Genomic DNA, 21,346 nt, shown 5'->3' on the forward strand with positions numbered 1-21,346 from the left:
TGATTTGTGTTTGAAAAAGACGAAATAACAATTTATTTTCCTTTCCCACAGTATACAAGATTCTTCCGACCATATCACATACCATATAATATCTATATACAGGATGACTCAAGTTATATCAGCAGAACTTCGTCAAATGGCAGATAAAGTTAAAATAATGACAATTGTTCAAAACACTTATAACGGGGAAAGTATATTTTTTCTTGATACATAGTGTTGAAATTTAAAAAGAAAAAGCATATATTTTGTGAATATTCCCAAAACGCTTGCTTAGAAAAATTGGAAATTTGACAGTATGAGTCAAGGATACTTCGGATTTAAAACTTTTGATGTCACCTTATGGTTTATTAAAACTCTTATAACTTTTTGTTGAAATTATCCTTAAAATTATAGTTTTGATTTGAGTTACTGTTTCTGTTTTCACATTTTGAGATACCTGTATCTGATATTTCATTTTACATTATTATTCATAGCCTTTAATTTAACCACATATCATTTTGAATATTTTCCATAACCTCTAATTCTTGACTCGCTGCATTGATAAATGCAAATCATTTATGCAATTCTGCCTGTAAAAGTTCAGTTATGAAAAACTGGTAAACGCCTTTTATCTGATTTGTATAAGGAAACTGATTTGTTCAAGAACTAACGGTTTTGTTGCTGTGGCGGCAAAACAGCTGTGTCGGCAATCCATCTGCGATGCATATACAATAACCTATGCATGGGACATTAATTGCCAGAAATTCAAAATTCTATTGAAAATTTCAACACTCAACGTTATTTGTCCATTTGATGAAATTATGCTATTATAGCTTGGACCAACCTGTATAAGTTATATATTTAAACAATAATAGAGAACTTACAGAGTTAAAAAAGTTGAACGAAAAAGAAAACCTTTTTAATAGTGATTTCTACTATATGTGTATAAGTTTGTGTCCCTATAGTAACATAAAAACTGCATTTTGTCCATTTTTCTTCTTTTACAAGTCACTTAGAATTAATATGTCGTCAGAGTTTGGATGTCAACAGTTGTAGATTCATTTCACTTTGTGTATTATTACTTATCATTATTTTGTTTTCATTGAATTTTTTTGTATTTAATGCCTATAATAATTCTTCGAGTAAATTATGGTGGACATAACAATTGTTTATATTCCGTCATAAAACTACTCATCGTGTGGGGGAACGAGGTAACTGGAAGGATCAATCTACTTAGAGGGTTGTTATATGATTAAAACTCTTAGCTTGTTTCGTATTCATTTTTCGAAAAAAGGTTTTGAACAAAAATTGTAGGGCTTTTTAGGTTAGGCCTGTTCTGTAGTGAAGAGTATAGGGTCCGCTGTGATACCGAAAAGTAGGTTGGATCATCCCCGGCCACTACTCTATCAACCATTTGGAGCGGTAGAGGAACAGGAATGGTTTTTGACGTCAACGGACTACAGATCAGAAAGGTCTTCCACCAGATCTTCTCCATTGGGGGAGCTCCTGCAATAGTCGTGATGCACTGGTAGTCCCAGTCGTTCAACGTGCCTTCCGCCAGGCTATTGTAGAAACAGGAACGTTTTGTTTATAGAAACGAGAAACGAGATGAAATCTGCCGAATGCCTACGATTATAAGACGACCATATCTGTCTTATAGTACTACTAGAGCGTTCCTTTGTTAGTCTTTTACGAGCAGATTACATTTCACAAACGGATGCCTATTGATGCTTGTGTTTGCAAACTTTGGACCTTTTCTAGCTGTATCTTTGGGGCCTCGCCGGTGGTAGGTATTTCAGGTCGTTGTATATTTTATAGCCAAAAATGTTTTTACATACTTGCCATCCCAAAATGTTCACGGGAACGACTATTTAAAAATAAATGAATTTTGGATGAAAGTCATATAAATATCAAATTTATTTCTTGATAATTTTTATTAACCCCTCTAACAATTAATATCAGACAAAATCACAGCGAAACGTGGTCGGGCTTTGCTTCTGTCTTAATAATTTCAATTTTCAAATTAAAAAATTTTTATCATTGGTACTATAATTAGTTTAAAAATTTAAATTTCTCCATGACTGCCTATCACTAATTCTGTTATGTCAAGGTCCTTCGAACTAATGGAAACTATAGGAAATTGAGTCCTTGACTACACGAACAATTGGAGTATTTAAATTACTTTATAAATTTTTCTAAAGAATTTCAAAAATTCAGTACACAGTACGTAAAATCTAGACACACAATTTTTCCGCTAATTTTTTTTTTTCATTATGATTAAACTACAAGTAGTAATACAGGGTTGAGAATGTTTTCAACCATGAATGAAGCGACCATTCAAGTGTAGACTTCTCTACATATATTTTTTTCACAGACACAAATCCATTGGGAAATCAGCTAAACCATATCAGAATCTCCTTTTTATATTCAACAGATCTTTTATATATATATTTTTATATCTAAATGTAATTCCCATTTATTGAGAATGCATCATCACATGTATGTATCATGGATATATTACATGCATGATATTATTATTTTCAATGCATTTAATGCTTGTTTTGATAAAATGTAATTATCAAATTTGAATAGAAATTATTGTTTAAAGTTAATTGAATTTTATTAACTATCAGGAAAATTTTTTACGATAAAACTATTACATAAGACTTCAAATCAACTAAATTTTTATGTTTTGCTCGACTTCTTCTAATAGTATATGATAAGAATATATCATAAGCTACAATGAATCCCCAGAGACAAGTTTGTCAAGTCAGAATAAATCGAAAAGTTCTAAAGAGTTCTTTGTTTCGATGCACCATTAACGAGATACGGCTGAAGTTAACATAGTATTTAATTTTCAAAATTTCTCGTATAATAAGAAAATTTAAATTTTTGTAATAAGAAAAACTTTAGGAAATACTTTTTCTTGCATTTTATCATCAACATTTGTATACTCTGTATATATGTAAAACATATCAAGGTATACTAAGTTTAGTCCCAAGTTTATAACAGTTAAAAATATTGATGCTGCGAACAAAATATTCATAAAATCCATTTCCGGTTGTTTGTCTGCCCGCTTTCCGGTTTTTTCACACGATAATAAAAAAAAAATTAAAAAGGCCGTTACAGATAGAACAAAATGTTAAAATGTAAAAAATGTTCCTTATAAAAAATAAACTTTTGTTTGAAAAATTTTTTCGTAAACGTCACTGCTTAGCCGTGAGGGCGCAAATTAAGATAAAATTTTGGTGCCAATTAAAACTATAAAATATAGGGAGTTTAAAATTTGTAGATAGCTTCAACTAGTGGTTGGTTTTTTAAACTCTTCTTATTTAAAAAAAAATTAATGCAAGCACAGCTAGCAGATATTCACATGCAAGCAGATATTCAACACATTCTATACAGAGTATTTCATCAATTAACTCAGTGAACTCAGTGTTTGTTTTCACTTGCTTACTGTAGGCTTAACAGACTCTAGTCTACTTTACTGTAGACTTTGTTTACTGTAGGTTTAACATTTATAGAGAAATGTGCTTTCAAAGTATACACGGTATAACAAGCAGCACATGGTCATAGTACAGAAGTTAAGTGTATAACGTTGTCGCTTGTACAATTCACTTTTAGACTAAATATTTGTAAAAAAGTTGCCTTAGCTGATTGTTTTTTCGTAAACTAAAGATGTTTAAAAATACCTTTTAAACAGTGTGGATTCCTATCCTCTACGTGTTAAAAATCGAGAACTTTGAAAATTTATAACAGCTACCAGAGACTTTATGTCGCTTAAAACTACCTCTACATCTACTGCACCGCTTGTATTACGCTTCCAAGGTACTCGAAACGATATGTTAAAATTAATAAAATTTTAAATTGAAATTGATTTAAATAGTATTTATTTATAAAAATTTATATCCCAAAAAATGGGCGTTAGTATTTGCCCTTTAAAAGCATTTAAAATTTATAGTGGCATATATAGTGGTTGATTTTAAAATGTAACCGGGTGGTAATATAATGTTTAAAAGTTTTGTTGGTGTACAAATTGAGTTACATTTTATATACAACAATAAATTCATTGCAAAAAGCTTTAAGTACGTATAGAATAGTATTATATTAAAGGGTCTGAGTGTTTTTCATCTTTTCCCCAAGTCCCCCTATATATATATTACTCAATATTACACATGTTTGTAAATTTATTTACATATACACATTTATATATTTAGAGGAGAGTGGGTTGATGGGTTTGAATGAGAAACCATTCATATTTTTTTTAAAACAAGTGCTTTTAATAAATGGACTACATAACCACAAATCAAACTGATATAGTAGTAGTAAAGCTTTTTATATAAATTAAATTGTTTGATGAATATCGTTTTTAAACAATTGATTGGTTTTATGATATGGAGAAAGTTCTTGTCTATTTGATGAAAAAGATTGCTTTTTAGAGATTCTGTTTTTGAAAGTAGATCTTCTCTTCTTTTCTCCAATAAGATATCTTAACAAAGAAATTATTGATTGTGTTTCTTTATAAACACCATTGTTCCTTGTCTACGGAACACTCAGGCTGTGCTTGTAATACATGAAAAATAACTCGCCGAACAAGATTTCCGAATCACTGAAGCCACGTTAGCAGATTCCAAGCGAGCAGGGCAGTGACAGAGGTAGGTCATCGTTTCCTTTCCCTTCTGACAGTGACGTCTGCTGCAATGGAAACGTGGCGCAATAAGAGACTCAAGCTTATGTCAATTATATTATTTATTTCCTCTACGAAAACTAACGTATTTCATTAAGGTAGTACGAGCGCCAAGGGAAGTTTAGACTTGTGGTTGAAATTATTTGTACTTTATTTTCAACTTTTATTATTTTGTTATAACTTCATAAATGTAGACGAAAAAAAAGCATACAAATTTTTCGATATGTGCTTTGGTTTTCGAAATTTCGAAAGTAAAATATTAAAAAAAGAAAATTGTAAAGTTATAACATATACAATATACAATAATTTTTTGTTTTAAATTTGTGTTCCAAATACCGTGCTCACTACTCATACATCATTAGTTACTCGGCCACATCGGGTTTTTTTGTGCTATAATTTCGTTATTTCTTCACTTTAAATTAAATCATTTTTTTATTTTAACCGACTATTTTTGGAGAAATCTTAGAAAACATATCAATTTTCCGTTGGTAGTCTAAGCATATTTAAAGCAGAAAACAATTTTTGGAGATTTTTGTATAAATGACAGCATACGTTGATGGGTATATCTTGACTAAGTAGTGTCATAGTTTTAAATACTAACGCTTCATCGAAGTAAAGTTTCACCAATTAAAATTGCATTATTCAAAACCAACATAATTCAGTTATGAGTTTGTTTGCAGAATTGAAATTTGACATTGATTTTTCAAGAAAATCATAAGACTATTAGTATGATATGTATAAATTGTAATATATCGTTATTCAACGGTATATGTAATCATTGCAATTAATATATCGTACTCATTATTATATACTAAAACAACCCTTCGAAACATTTAAGGGTGGTTTTCGTAGTTAGTAAATTTATGATGTGTAAAGTCAAGTTTATGTGAAATACAAATTGCATATTCTTTGGAAACATATTCGCTAATGTTTCGCTTAGCATGTAAAAGTCGTTAAAACCCACTAGCACATATGGGGGAGAGTCAAAATTTTCTTTTATTGCTGAGTCCAAGATTATATTTTGGTTTGTGGCCACAAAAAAAGTTGTAAATTCCCGTGCCATAAATTCGTAGACATAAATTCTATAAGTAACAGATGTAGGCCGTCAAACCAAAGCAAGTCATGTTACCACATTTCAAGGCTCAGCCCAAGTAAGTTTTTGTTAGGTTGTAGGGCTTATTCGGCAACGTTGATACTAATTTAGAGGCCGGAAGCCCATTTAAAATTAAAAACTCTTAGCCCATTTAAAATTAGTAAAGCCCGTTTTCTTGTCAATGTCTATTTCCGTCGCTTTTTCAGACTATTTAGAAAATATGTCTAATATATTAAACCATCGGTTTTCCAATCGTTTATTGCTTCTTCTTCCTCGTCGCATTCACCGCAGGATTTCCCCTCCCCCCCATTTTTCTTCTTGATAACGAGAGTACAATTTCCCCTCCGTGACCGGTTAAATATACAAGGTATATTTCCTATGATTTAGTAGTCTTTTTGCATTTTGACTGTTATCGATTTTCGGCAAAAAGTTATGAGAAGATTATACCACAATCATTTCAATACTGCCATATCTCTTTTGACTGTCTCTTTTTAATTTCATTGAAGGTATCTTTTAGTAATATGATTTAATAGAGTACAGTGGTTAGAAAAATCTATACACGGCCCTTTTGTACTCAAAGCTTTGGATTAAGCTACGTTTCCCGTAACATAGCTTAATTCAAAGCAAAAGGGAAAAAGTTTCGAGATTTTAGTTGGTAATCGAAAAAGGTTGGTTGAAATAGAGGAGAAAGAGAATCCAGTTTTAAATTTATTTCAAAACCTTTTCACACAAAACATTATCTAAACCAAAGTATTATCTGGTTTTAAATCTTTGTTAATATTAATCGTATTTGTGGTTCGTTTAAACTGAATATTATATTTAATATTTCATAATTTTGGGGATGAGATTTTATAATACGGATAGACAGATAGACACACAAAATGTACGACACAAAATATTGTGCTGACTTAGTGAAAATATTCTGTGGCGGCAAATGAATCAGTCACAGTCAGTTGATTATAATGTTCATGTAACAAGCGTGTTGGTAGCGTGGTAGCAGAAACATTGGGGTAATACCAGATTTAAGCGAGGTATGAGGTGAATATTCTGACTGTGTGATGATACACGCAGCAACTACTTTCCAACATCATATCATATTATATGAAGTGCTTTCTGAGGCTTCATAACATTAATGAAGACAAATGACTTTTGTTAAAAAAGTTTGTTGGGAAAATTTATTTTTGTTGGAATGACAATAAAAACAGATTATGAAATTAATAATTTTTAATTTTTATTTAAACAAAAAACCCGTTTGACAATTATGACACTAGCGTTTATCCGTGGCTTCATTCATACACGTGACTATAAATTATAGCGAAAAATAATTAAGTTTTTATCATGATTCTTTAAGCAAAAAGTTTAGTGTCTATTTAAAATTATTCATTTTTTAAATTATTGTTTTTTTTTTTATCAGGAAAAAGTGATAAATATAATTTTAAAGGATTAATATACATAATAATAGGTAAGTACTAACTGTCATAGAAATTAAAAAATGAATGAAATAATCATTCACGCCAAACCATTGATGCTAATGTGTCAGGTAATAATTTTCATAGTTATTAATTTAATTAATAAAAAAATAAATCTTTGTATAACCTTCAGTAAAAATTATATGTTTATTCACATAGGAAATCTGTAATTCATATAGACCATGGGTCCATATTCTAACAAAATTTCGATGTTCCTTTTTGACTGAGATTTGGAGAATTGATAAAAATAAGTTCGATGAACACGTAAAATAAGGTTTAAATTACGACTCAAGTGTCGAATTTATGGAAACTAATTTTTTTAATTACTAAACTTATCTTTATTCATTAAAGGATATTTGAATAAAATTCACACATATAAGTAGTTGAACCCACGTGTCTTAGATTCGTGGATTTTTCAATTCTCTTTATAATAAATAATAAATAAACAGGTTATATATGTGTGTATTTTTTTTTCTATTCTCTTTAACAACCAAACTTGTCTTTCTTAATCCTCCAAATAACAGACAAAACGAATCATAACAATTTTGCTTCATTATGAGCTCACGGTCTAAAAGTACAAATAAATATTTTTGCCCATCATATGACTTTCATGTGGAGAGTGAAGGTAAGTAAGTTTTGAATGCAAAACTCATTTAATAAGAGTAATACTTTGCAAAATTTAAATAACAAAAATTCAAAATAAATAATGCTTTATTTTGTTGCTTAGAGATTGAAGTAATGTTGTGTCCAAAATATTATTAAATTTTTTTTTTATGACGTAGTTTTTCAACTACACCAATTTTATTAATTGAATTATTCGTTGAACGTCGATTTTTAAATCTTGAACTATTTGTATATTATTCAAATCATATTAGCTTTTTTTAAGTAAATTTGCAAGTCCAGTCCAATGCATAGAAAATAATAAACTCATCGAAAATAACCCAATTTTTCCTTGAAAAAATTGGAAATGTAGTTGACATCTTCACGATGTTTTGTTTATACCAATACTTTAATTTAATTGATAAATTTCAAAAATATTTAGATGTTATTTTCAAAGTATTTGTTTTGGTGTTCAAAGGTCAAGTCGCAATTGGAATTTTTGTTTTTAAAATGAACATCCTGTTACTAAACGAATAAAATAAATATTTAATAAATAGAAAAGAAAAACTAATCTCTATCATCAATATTGTTTAAAACAAAGCAATCAATATTTTCATTTTCATAAAATCTGTTTGTTTCGGGATTACCAACAATCTTTAAGTTTTTAGCATGGTCAGGTCAAGCAAGCCGATAAACTCTTACATGAAAACGTGCACATCTGTTATCAATCTATTAAATCATAATTTAACTAACAATTTTCCATTCTGGTAAAAAGTTTTTGTTTTACCCCCGAAAAACATACAACTTTTAAAATATGAGTGCGTATGTGACCTTCAAAAAATGTGATCTTTTGAAAAAATTATCCGATCAACTTAAAATTTTTACTTTCAATAGGGCGCTGCGAGGAATTGTTACCATTATATAGGCAGTCAAATTTGGAGGACGTCTAAGCGATTGATTATTTTGTAAGAAAAGTAATTTGATCGAGAATATTAATTAAATTTAAAAAATCGAAATCGATTCACCCCTTAAGAGCCCCAAGAGTCACACAGATACGCAGATACTCAGATAACAGATTCACATACATCATAAACTTATAACAACTTCCTTTTTTATTCGGGGGTTAAAAATGGACCAAAATGTAGATCACCAGTATCAGAATAATTTTGCGAATCAGAAAATTTCTAAGACGACCTCCAAGGGTAATTTCCACCATGACTTATTTTGACTTGGTTAATACAATTTCATATGATTCACATGAAAGTTAATTTATAAATAATAAAAACTAATATCAATTGTCTCTTTAAAAAAAATTTAATCTGATGACAATTTTATAAAAACTTTTTATATTTTCATTCAAAATAATCATATCCGATGCGTTTAATGGACTTCCCACATGTATTCATATAAATACCAGCGACAAATTCATGGATATTATCATACGTTAAAAATTATTCAATATCTATTTACATTTAATTAATTAATTAGCTATAAGTATGTTACGAATTACCTGTTTGGTGATTGTTGTGCTAGTGTCTATTAGCCAAAGTTATGGCATTAGTATTGGTGGTAAGTTTTTCAAAAAATAATTAAAGAGAATTGATAATAATACATACCACGGGTCGAATCCTGGTCTGTTGGATTTATGCCAAGCACTTTCACCCACTAAGTGCTCAAGACAAAATGTGTAATTTTTATAACTCCAACCAATTTTTTGTTTGTTTTGCTAATCAACACTAGCTTATTTTTTAATTTTTCATGTTTGTTTACTAAATTTTATATACAAATTTAAGCGTCAAAGTCTTATATTATAATTGATGTTTTTTATGAAACAGTGGCGTAACTATGAAAAATAACTTGTCAAGTCAATCAATTTAAAAAAATTGTGTGTTCTTCCAAAAATGTTGATTAAAGTGTTTCTTCATGATACCTCACATAATATATTATCGATTTTGGAAGTTAATGTGTTTCAGTCAAATTTTCTACATTTTCAAAATATTTATTCAGAATACTAAGAAATATTGTGATACATATTCATCTAAATCAATTTGGCTGAGTCTAGTCCTAATGATACTGAAAAAATAAATTTTAAATTTTTTGGATTTTTTATAGTACTAGTTATATTTTGATATTAAATTAATATAAAAGTATCTGGATGAACTTTTTTTGGAAATTCAAGATTAAAGTTTCCTTGATAAAACGACGATTTCGAAAAATCGTTTGAGCCGCTTCCAAGATTAAAATTTTCGAGATACGGCAACATTACCTAAAAATGAAACCTAGCTAGATCGATTTTTGCCCTCGAAACTCCCTTCATACTAAATTTCATAAAAATCATTGAAGCCGTTTCCGAGAGTAAAGATTCCGAGATAAAAGTGAGATTTATTTTTCGCCCCAAAAACTCCCCGCATACTAAATTTCATGATAATCGTTAGAGCCGTTTCCGACATTGCTGATTGAAATAAAAATAATATTTAAAAAGAAATTTATTTTTATAAAAAGTAAATTTGTAATATTTTCTAGATGGCTTTCCAATAGAAATATTCACAGACTTTCTAAGTGATAGGGGACATGACCACATGGGGCGACGATTCAAGCGTGAACCACCACCACATGAAATGGATTGTTGTGGTGACAAACCTAGCGAAGAAAATTTAGCAACAATGAAAAAATGTGGTGAAAGTGTAATGAAAGATGGGGAACCAAAGAGCAAAGAAGAGATGATGAAATTTGGAATGGTAAAATAATAAAAAAAATTTTACAATTCAATGAAAATTAAAAATTTGGTTTTTTTTTTTAGAAATTTGTGCAATGTATGTTGACAGAAACTGGAATGGTAAGCAATATATGTCCTTTTCATTTAATTATTTTGTATTAAAATTACTTGTATCAATTCATTGTCAGTAAATAGTTCCTCCATGGTTATATCCTTACAAGTGGAAGTGACTGACGTTTACTATATGTCTAAAGTAAAGCCATTTACCACTATCAGTAAAGATTTAACCTTGTTTGAATCACTTCCACAGTAGATGAGATGATTAAACACTAATTACCAAAATAATTTAATAGAAAGCAGGTAGTTAAAAATTAAAAAATTAAATCATTCAAGAAATTGAGCAATTGTAGATAACTACCATCCACGCAATATCTCAGATGCAATTTTCATGATATCTAATATAAATTTTAGAAAATTAGAAGAGAAGACTGTTTTTATTAGGCGATACATTCCAACATTTGAACATCCTACTATCGTATTTCTATCTGAAGCCACCGGTTGTCGAATGGAAAAATGATTTTCCCGTTATTAATAAAATCAAAATGCCGGACTATTTATTTACATATAAGTACACACTTGTATTCGAATTATTTATACTCGAGGACAAAAATAGGTATATTTTTCATTATTATCTCTCGCAATATCATTTTTTTTTTCAAAAACAACGTATCTGAAAAATTCTCAAAAATTCAGTATGACCACTCTTTATGAACGACACAGCTGTATCCGTAATAAAAATTATTATTCATTTTTAATAATAGTCATCGAATATCAAATTACAATTTAAAAGAACAATTTTATGGTTTAAAGCTCACCTCCAGTGGATTAGCTGACAAAGCAAAATTCAAGGAGATCCTTGCAAAACAAGATCCTGATGACTGGCGACGAAAACAAATGGAAGACCAGTATGATAATTGTATCATGGAAGGAAAACAAATGGCAGCAAAATTCAAGGAAAAGAACCCTGATTCTGATATTAATGCTGAAGCCGGTGGATTTTTACATTGTCAAATGCGTGGAATAATGAAAGAATGCCCAGCTGAGAAATTTAAAGCTGATAACAAAGATTGTCTTAAACTAAGAGATATGTTGGACAAGAAGCCGGAAGATATGTAAACTTGTCTTTTGTAGGATATGTTTTTAAACAAAATAAATGTTGTTGTGCACTATCATTGCCTAAGCTATTTTTATTAAAACCCTCAGTATATTTTTAACCTCCGACCAAAAAAAGGGGTGTGAAAATGTATCTATGAGTCTGTGTTTTCTGTAACAAATTAGTTCCTAAACGGGTGACCCAATTTTGATTTTTTGTTTGTTTGAAAGTAACCTGATCGATAATATTCTTTGTTAGGTCTCAAGCTTGAGTTGAACAGTGTGATGACCTTCAAACAGCTGAGCAGATTTTCTTGAAAAATAGCTAAGAACACTCTCGATCAAATGACCGTTTAAGAAGAACGATGCCACAAAAGAATCCATCAAATCTGTTTTTTTATGACATGCATATATATAAGGTAATATGCAAGGTATATATACTTAGGTTCGACTCAAGTTTGTAACGCTTAAACATATTGATGTTATGAATAAAATTTTGGTACAGGTGTTCATAAAATCACCTAATTAGTCCATTTCCGGTTTCCGTCCGTCCGTCCGTCCGTGAGCACGATAACTCAAAAACGAAAAAAGATGTCAAGCTCAAATTTTTACAGCGTACTCAGGACGTAAAAAGTGAGGCCCAGTTCGTAAATGAGCAACATAGATCAAATGGGTTTTGAGTCCGTAGGACCCATATTTTAAATCGTTAGAGATAGAACAAAAGTTTAAAGGTAAAAATTTTTTCTTATCAAAAAATAAGCAACTTTTGTTTGAAACATTTTTTCGTAAACATCACTGTTTACCCGTGAAAGCGAAAATTATGCGCAAATCGTATAGTATTTTATATGGGAATGCCAGTCATGTGTGTGTGACATGTATGTATGTGTAATGTTACAGAGTAATCAACACTTCCTATACATGGTATTTCAACAATTAACTCGGTCAATTGTTTCTTTTCACTTGTTTTTTTTAAATTTTTATTTAGGTTATAAGTTTGCTATGAGAACATTTTCACCCCATAGTATTTCAATTCTGACAGTTTTTTAAATAATACTCTAAATGATAAAAGAGAATGGATAGTATTCGTAAATTTATCAAAATGGATCGTGAACAAATTGTAAGAAGTGTGTCTTCAATTCTAAAAAATCGGTTTGTAATGGCTGGTTTTTATGTTACTTATTTTTTATTAATAATACTTATCTTGATAAGTCAAGCTTTTTTCATATTGGGTAAGTACTTTCAAGCTTCTACAGGACTTTATTATAAGTAGGAGTCTTGTCAATTCATATTGTCGCAGTCCTTTAGCATTATTTACTCATTTAATTATATATATATATATCCTTTTATTTCTCGACATTATGCAGATTACTGCCTTCAATTACGCAGCTTTTTGTTGACTGTAATCAGAAGTTGAGGGTATTCAGAAAAAGATGCAAAAATCGTTTTTTATGTGAGGTGTTAGCCACTCTACTTTATACAGTTAAATTAAAAATTTTAAGCTTGTGGTAATGATAAATTTTTTTTAAAATCTCAAGCTTTTACGAAACACTTTCTCAAGCTTTGAAAATTATTACAAGCTACAATTTATTATCAACAAATACGTTTCATCTTTTCAACCAACTAGCGCTTGAGAAAGTATCAATTGAATCCGAAACGTTGCGCTTGAACATATGTAGTGTTGCATTATATTTCCATCCTTGGTTGCATCCTGGTTCACTATCCTAAGATTAACAATCACCTGGATGATTAATTTTAATATTAGTACTTTCAAAGTTGTATTTTTAGCTGACATCATACTCAAAATCTCTCAAATCGATGACTCAAAAAATCCCATATTGTGTTGATTTTTACTGTATTTATTATTAATCATGTGATCGTGTTTATAAAAACATATTAAATCATGAAATAACTATTTTATTTTTTTACTTGTTCATTGAAAATTTATTAAAACCTTGAACTGAAGAATGAATTAAAATTATATATTTCGTTTTATGATTAGTATTTTTACAGAAGTTTTTCAAACTTTATTGAAATATTTACATGGTACAATTTTCATTTGGTTGGACAAACACAAAGCAATTTATCATTTTCTCGGAATTAATATATAATTAAATTTTTATAGCCTTTTCAGCAAAACAGATATCTATTTGACTGAAATAACTTTTGAAAATTGAATCCATTAGGTGATATAATGGTTTTTATTTGAGATATCGCCAAAAAAATCTCTGGAATATTTGAAAATTTCAAACATCTCAATCTCCGAGAAAAATGATCTGTTTTTTTCGATTTTTTGACAAAATTGCGTTCGTTGCTCGAGGTCACAAACTTGGATTATTCATTGGGACAACATCTTAAACAAGTCTGCTATAAATCAGAACTACCGGATCTGACGTTAGCTCTAACGTCTAAAGTTACGTCGATAAATTTTGAAAGGCTTTATCTCGGAAAGCATTGGGTCTACAGAGTCCTTTAGCGTCTCATATTTTTAACAAATTTAGCCTACTTTAGAAACTTTCTGAAAATGTTTTACCAAAAAAATATTCCTTTAGGGCTATAATCGCCAAAATTTTTTGTTGTTTTACTGGTAAATATAATCTAAAATGTCTATGTGTGGTACCACTATATTTCAATATACTCTACTAAGTAAACAATCTTTCGAATTTATGCATAAGATTTCTAGCAAAAAAATTTTGCGCCCAGTGCATGCTTTCAAAATTCTTAGAAAAATACAAGTTAACTTTTGCTATCATTCTCACCATCGACACAAAGCGATAGAAAACGAGGAAAAATTTATATGTTTATATACGTTTTAAAGGGGTGATTTTTTTTGTGCTAAGTGTATTTTACAGCATTCACGTAGACTTTCATATTCAAATTTAAGTATTTCGATATTAATAAATATCTGTAGTTATCTTTTACACATAGAAATAGTGATTCTGCGATTCTGCAATATTTATTTATTGACTACTATAGCAGATTTGCTACTGGCTATTGACTTAAACAGACAACAGTATTTATATACTCCCTATATAAAATCAAATATATATTTTAATAGTGCTTCAAACTTTGACAATATTAACAATATTTTTGTGTTGAATCTTCTTTCTCATAGATATATTGTTATGGATGGGTTTTAGTTTACCCTAAGTCATCATACGTCATAATCAAGGCTTTTAAGTAAACAAATATAACATCAGCGTCAACTTTATATATAAATATTGCATATACAAAGACCTTACTTTTTTCCTTAGTTCTTGATAACCTAAGACAACCAAAGACATTATTTGCTGTAATTGCTATGAGATAACGTTTTCAAGAGTTTAGTTTAAGATGGTGGAATTTCAGATATTTCTTTTTAAAATTATTACAATCCCTGATAAAAAAGTCCAATTCAATTCTGATTCAAATTTCCAACCCATTCTTATTAAATTCCTATTCATTCCGATTGGTTGAATTTCCGATTCATAAATCGGACTTTTTTATCAGGGATAATATTTGATTCGGTGTTAGCAACGGCAAAACTGTTTAAATACTTTATATTTTTAATATTATTTTTTGATTCAATATTCAATATTGTCTTCTATTATCATAAAATAGAATTTATACAATAGGTATTATTTCTACGTTTCGATATTTGTATTCTTTTAGATTCAATATAATATTCTATTTCTTAGTTTCTTTGTGAATGATATAAAAGATTTATATATAGAAATTTTATAAATCTCAATAAAATGTATATTGGCACGAATTATTGTTTATTTACTGTTTGAATAAACGATAGAGAAATATATAAATGTGTTTCTTGAATTTGAATAAATTTCCTTTCTATTTGCTATAGTTTTTCGTTATAATTTCTATATTTTGTTATGCAATGCTTAAAAATTGATAAGAAAACATTTTGTTAACTGAAACACAAAATTAAATTTTGTTAGTAATTATAAAATTATAAAAGCGGAATACTTTAATGTATTCATCCGAGAGAAGCAATACGAATCTAAGTTAGAGAAGAGGGTGGTTTGTAGGATCTTCTCTGGAGATCTCGATCTGCGTCCATCATTTCGGATGCTGGATCACTGTAGCGTGTAAGCGGAAGTGGTGGCTATTCATGAGGTATATGAATGTATAACACTGAACATCCTTAGGTGCAGGGACAATACAATCTTCACCGACAGCCAAGCAGCTCTTAAATCCTTCAGCTTAGTCTATCTAACGTCAAAGGTAGCACAGGACTGCCGTACATCCTTAAATGAGCTGGCGGAACAAATGAATGTAAACCTGGTATGGGTATTTGAGACTGAAGTCTCCGTCACAAAAAATACCTCCACAAGTCTACACAAGAAAGCAGCATCTCATTGGAGATTTTCATAAGAAAAGTCAAACAAGATATGCAGGGTGAAACATGACAAAATCGACAAAAGAATTAATAGCAAAAGACTTAGATAATTAGAAAACCGTCGTATAACAGAAAACTGCGATACCGGGGTGAATCACAAAGATAGAAAATCACAACCAACTACTACGTTATAGGAAGATATTCGGCCATTCTCTCAAAAAGGAACATACTTGAAAAAGTGTGCTTAGTACTGAAGACGTTTAAATGATAAAATTTAACGATAAAAGATAAGAAAACAAGGAGTATAATAGGTGTCAGATTTCTTCAGGTTAGTTTAATCTTGAAGATGATTATGATGATGCCTTTTCAATTCCTCTGTTTCGAAACAGAAAAGTATTTTATTGAGAAATTATGAAAATTATTTTAAAGTTACATGAATATATGCATCTACTAGGTTAGGTTATATTGGCTGTCCACGAAAGTCACACTTAGGCTATAGAGCCCATTGTGATACCATATATGTGTTTTACCACATTTCCGCTGATAATTTCATTTATCAACTTCTCAATTTCAGAGGTTGAGTGCACCTCTTTCATGCATATACCATGCACTAATTTTCGAACCCCCTTCCCTAAGCATACCGCGGTCGGAATTGGTTACGCCTAAACCAACTGAGCTAATAGGGCGACATGCATCTTCAAACTAAGGAATATTTTCTAAATAAATTTTTTTTTAATATTTCTAGAACTATTGTTTCATTCAAAAGTAATATGAAAAAAGAAACCACGATTTGTTGAAAAGATTTATATTCCAAAAAATTTAACAATACTCTCATACATTTTTTTTTTGTTATCTTCATAACACGATGAATTTTCTGGTTCTTTTTCTTCGTCAGTTTATATACTCCGGTTGAAGGACATTTCAATCGAAGGATTTGTATACATTTTACTCTTTTCATATAGGATAGAACATAGAAAAACATGATATTCATCCATAAGTAAACATTCTACTTGTATGACGAAACAAGGGATTTATTATTTTGTTGTATGTTCATATCTTTTTGCTGAAGAGAGATTCATCTTCTCTTTGGTTGAATATACTATAATAGGATTATTATAAACATACAGAGATATTCGATGTTGAAATGAATATAAATTCTGTTGTGTAATATTTATGATTATAAAAAAAAATTTTGAGACAATTGATGTGCTTAAATTAAGTAGTCTAATATAATTAGTATCCTTATATTTTAAAATACCTATATTCATAATCCAGGATTATAAACTCGTCCTGCTTGAATGGAATTTCAAATAACTACTCATTTTACAACCCAAAATTAAAAAATTATTTTAAACCTACAGTATTGCTTAAATTTAACATATAAAGAGATATGTTCCTTTAATTAAGGAGTCTTTTGTTTTTAGGCAAAAAATCGACATTTTTTAGATTGATTTTTGGAGATACTATTATTTATGGCAAAAAAACATTAAATTATATTATGCAATTTATTTATTTTTTCTACTATTGACACCGCGTTTTCCATGGTAACGATCGATCGATCAAACGGCGCTACAGCCCTGTGTGGGCCTTGGTCTCCTCAACAATCGACCTCCATTGCGTCCTATTTTTTGACTTGGGACCCCATCCTATGCGTTGAATGTGTTCAAACCACTGTAATCTTCGTGACTTGATGAAACGAACAATGTCTTGTTTTTGTAAAAGGTCGTCAATTTCTGAGTTGTATCGGATTCTCCATTCGTCCCCTACTTTGACGCCTCCATATATCTTTCTGATGACTTTTCTTTCGAAACTTCTCAATCCTTCTTTATCAGCCACTGTCAGCGTCCATATTTCACCGGCATACGTCACTACTGGTCGGATTAAAGTCTTGTAAAGTTGTATTTTCGCAGTGCGGTTTAGGAGTTTGTTCTACAGCGGACTAATATTTGCATAATACGCCCTAAATCCATCTTGTATTCGTTCTTGGATAGATGTTAAACATTGTGCATTATTATTAATCAGATTCCCAAGGTACTTGAAGGATGTAATTCCCTTGAAGATTCTGTTGTCAATTTCAATGTCTATTGGTCTTTGAGTTTTATTAGCTGACGCGATCATGTATTGAGTTTTGTCATCATTGATTACGAGGCCGACCACTGTAGCTCTTTATTCTAGTTCTCTGTAAATCTCGATAAGTCTATGTTTGGTCCTTGAAATGAGCGCAATATCATCAGCATAGGCACATATTTGTGTCGATGGTTACTATACACTACTTTATTAATATAATTATATGAATGGATATATAATTCTATGGATTGCATATAAGGTTAACATTGAAAATTTAATATTATTTAAAAAAAATTTAAATAAGTAATTGTGTTATTTTACATTTAAAAATATAATTGGTGCAATTTCTTCACTTATTTCTCAATTTCTAATGCAACAAGTTTAACTAATAGTTGTTTTTCAACAATTTTTATTTTAGATGCCCTATACCATTTTCAAGTAAGTAGTCATATTTTTAATTAAAACGCATAATTTATGTTAATTTTGTAAGATACAGCGCTGCGATCGATTTAGCTACCCCCTCCACCTACAACACGTTGTTGGTGATAGCTGCAAAAATCAGTTTATACTCTACTAGCATCGCTTTCAGTCAGAAACAAAAACATAAAATTTTGTTAGTAACATCGTCTTCTAGTCCCTAAATGTCAAAATTGGGCATAATAAAAAAAAATGTTTTTGTGAAAAGAAAAAATTAAACTAGACAAAAAAAAAAACAGTTTTTTCGTCAAAAATTGATCAATAATGGAAATAATTTCTATAATTTTTTTTTTTTTTACAAATTTTGCACAATTGGGGCTTTTGTCGATTTTTTGTCTAAAAAGCAGAATAAATCCCTTTTTATACAACAATCCTATTACAGTTTAGTCATTCAAAACGAAAAGAAATGGTACAGATGATATGAAAATACATTAACTATGGGCCAAAGACACTAGCTTGGAGTATGACTTATGTCAATTTTTAAAATTGTATTGCAAATGAAACAATTTTTTGAAACGAAAGATAATTTTTGTAATAAAAAAATAATGACCAAAATCGATAATATTGAAAAACATAAAAAAATAGAAAGATATGACAGTTAAATGAAGTGATTTGTAAATAAAATAAACAAGGCATGTTTGACAGACTGACAGGTGATATTTGTGGATTAGAGAGGAATGAACATGAAAATCTCTCGTTGTGGTTGTTATATGTTTTATACCGTTCTGTTCACTTGTTTTGTTGTATGTTATATGTATTGAACGTATATAACAACAGTGCTTTTCACAGTCCACTAATGATGAAAGAATTTAAGCTACTATTGAATCAAACAAAATGTACTTTTCATATTATCTATATAATATTATTGTTGGATTATTTATTTAAGTCCAACACGAAAATTTGAATAACAAAACGTTTAACATTTGATTAACAAACACCATCTTTTAGTAGAAGACATTTTATAGGCTGATATTCAATTTAAAAAATGAGTTAGGACAATAGTCTAGAAGACAGTCATTTCAATTATTTCAATATCTATTTTCCATTCTTTACCGTTAATATAAACGCAAATCGGAAACAGTTTATGAGTTGAATAAAATCGATAATCGTTATTTTTCGAAGTATAGCTTGGAATGAAAATTACTGGCATAGGCTTGAATCTTTGTTTGAATAAATTTTTACAATCTATAAGAAATGGTCCCAGGTCCCTTTTTTGGCTACCTAATATATACTAGAAACCTTAGAAAAATCGTTTTTGCTTGCTGCAGCACTAAAAAAAGAAAAACAAATTTGCCTCCGCCGTCATATCTTAATTTTAAAAATGATAGAACGTGGATAATTTCTATCCGTGGGTTAAACCACCAAGAGATTCAACGTCAAAATTTGTTGACAATATACTCAGACAGAATTTTTAACTTCACAAGCCGTCAGGTGCTAGGTAGTAAAAATGTGTAATATTGAATCCTAATCCATTAGAAAATATCAAGAGAGGGAATGAAGAGAGTCAGATCGGCCAAATGTTTACTAGTGTCTAAAAATAGTTTACAAATAGTATTTCAAAGAAGTTTGCAAAGAAAGTATATTTTATTCGATCACGCTAGCTTTCATACTCATGTGGTAGAAATTCTCAAAGAATACTCGCAATGATATACATACAATGAATACTATGAAGCAAAATATTTTATTATTTCTTGACCCTGTGACTTGTTCCACATATGTCCTCATTAGAACATATAAAATAAACAGTGGAACATAGTAGTGTCTATATTGACTGATAACATAGAAGTCGTTTGTATGAAATAGCAATAAATTCAGTTAATGAAAGTCGTGATGTTATTTTAGTGCCTCTATTTTAAGGAAAACCGTTTTAGGATATATTTCCATAACCGTGCACTTTGACCAAAAATGGGAAGAACTTTTACTGTAGATAATAAAATTACCCACCGTTTTTGTATCATAATTTTTTTGTATCACTAACCGTTTATGACTTATACGACTATGGCGATTTACTTATTAACTATTTGACCGACATGTCTTCTAATATTTGTTTAAACAAGAAAATGATAAAAACTTAAAACTTTGTTTAAACTTAAAAAACTAAACTTTAAAAAAAAAAATTAGTATACAATTAAGGTAGGCAATTTAATTATCTACAATAAAGGCTATTACCATTTTTGGTCTAAATTGCATGGTTATGAAGATAAAGCCTAAAACAGTTTCGTTAAAATGGAGGTATTTCCTCCGCCTTCCATGTTTGTAAGGATTTTGTGCATTTACATTTAGTGCGTGATACTGAACCTATTTAAATAATAAAATAACTCCTGTAATTTAATGCAGAAAAAAATTCTCAGTAGTCTGAAGTATTGGCCGAAATATCTACATCCGAAGGCATATTTTACAAAATAAAAGTTATTTGAATGGTCAGAATTCTACATGATCGTCAACGTGTAGAACTTGAATGCAAACACTAAAACCACAATAAATTTATATATGATATATAACTTACAAACATGTAACTTTACTAAATGCAGGGAGTTTATTTGTTAGTTGTTGACAATATACTACAGAAGCCTCGGGGATTCCTTGATGATGACGAGAAGAGGATCAGTTTCCATGGTGTATACAACATGATCTGATCATTTTCAAGGGAGTAAGTAGTATACATATAAAATCATATCTGAATATTCATATTATATGTATCAAGATTTTTCGTATTGTTTGTTATGCGTCATTTATATTTGTTGAATTTCCGTCATATATAAATTTTTTTTAC

At 29.7% G+C, this 21,346-nt stretch overlaps 2 protein-coding genes across 2 annotated transcripts in view; one reads left to right on the top strand and one right to left on the bottom strand.

Moving 5' to 3' along the window:
• The window catches only part of LOC123296856 (vesicular glutamate transporter 1-like), a 108,652-nt gene that overhangs the window by 58,717 nt on the left and 28,589 nt on the right, over positions 1 to 21,346 (bottom strand). The gene's annotated exons all lie outside the window — the stretch shown is intronic.
• Positions 9,251 to 11,776, top strand: LOC123296857. Its single transcript, XM_044878534.1, has 4 exons — positions 9,251 to 9,397; positions 10,352 to 10,566; positions 10,629 to 10,664; positions 11,415 to 11,776. The coding sequence occupies exons 1-4, from the start codon at positions 9,325 to 9,327 to the stop codon at positions 11,718 to 11,720; spliced, it is 630 nt and encodes a 209-aa protein (XP_044734469.1). The 5' UTR covers positions 9,251 to 9,324; the 3' UTR covers positions 11,721 to 11,776.

The sequence above is a fragment of the Chrysoperla carnea genome, chromosome 3 (genome assembly GCF_905475395.1).
Source record: "Chrysoperla carnea chromosome 3, inChrCarn1.1, whole genome shotgun sequence".
Taxonomy (NCBI): Eukaryota; Metazoa; Arthropoda; class Insecta; order Neuroptera; family Chrysopidae; genus Chrysoperla; species Chrysoperla carnea.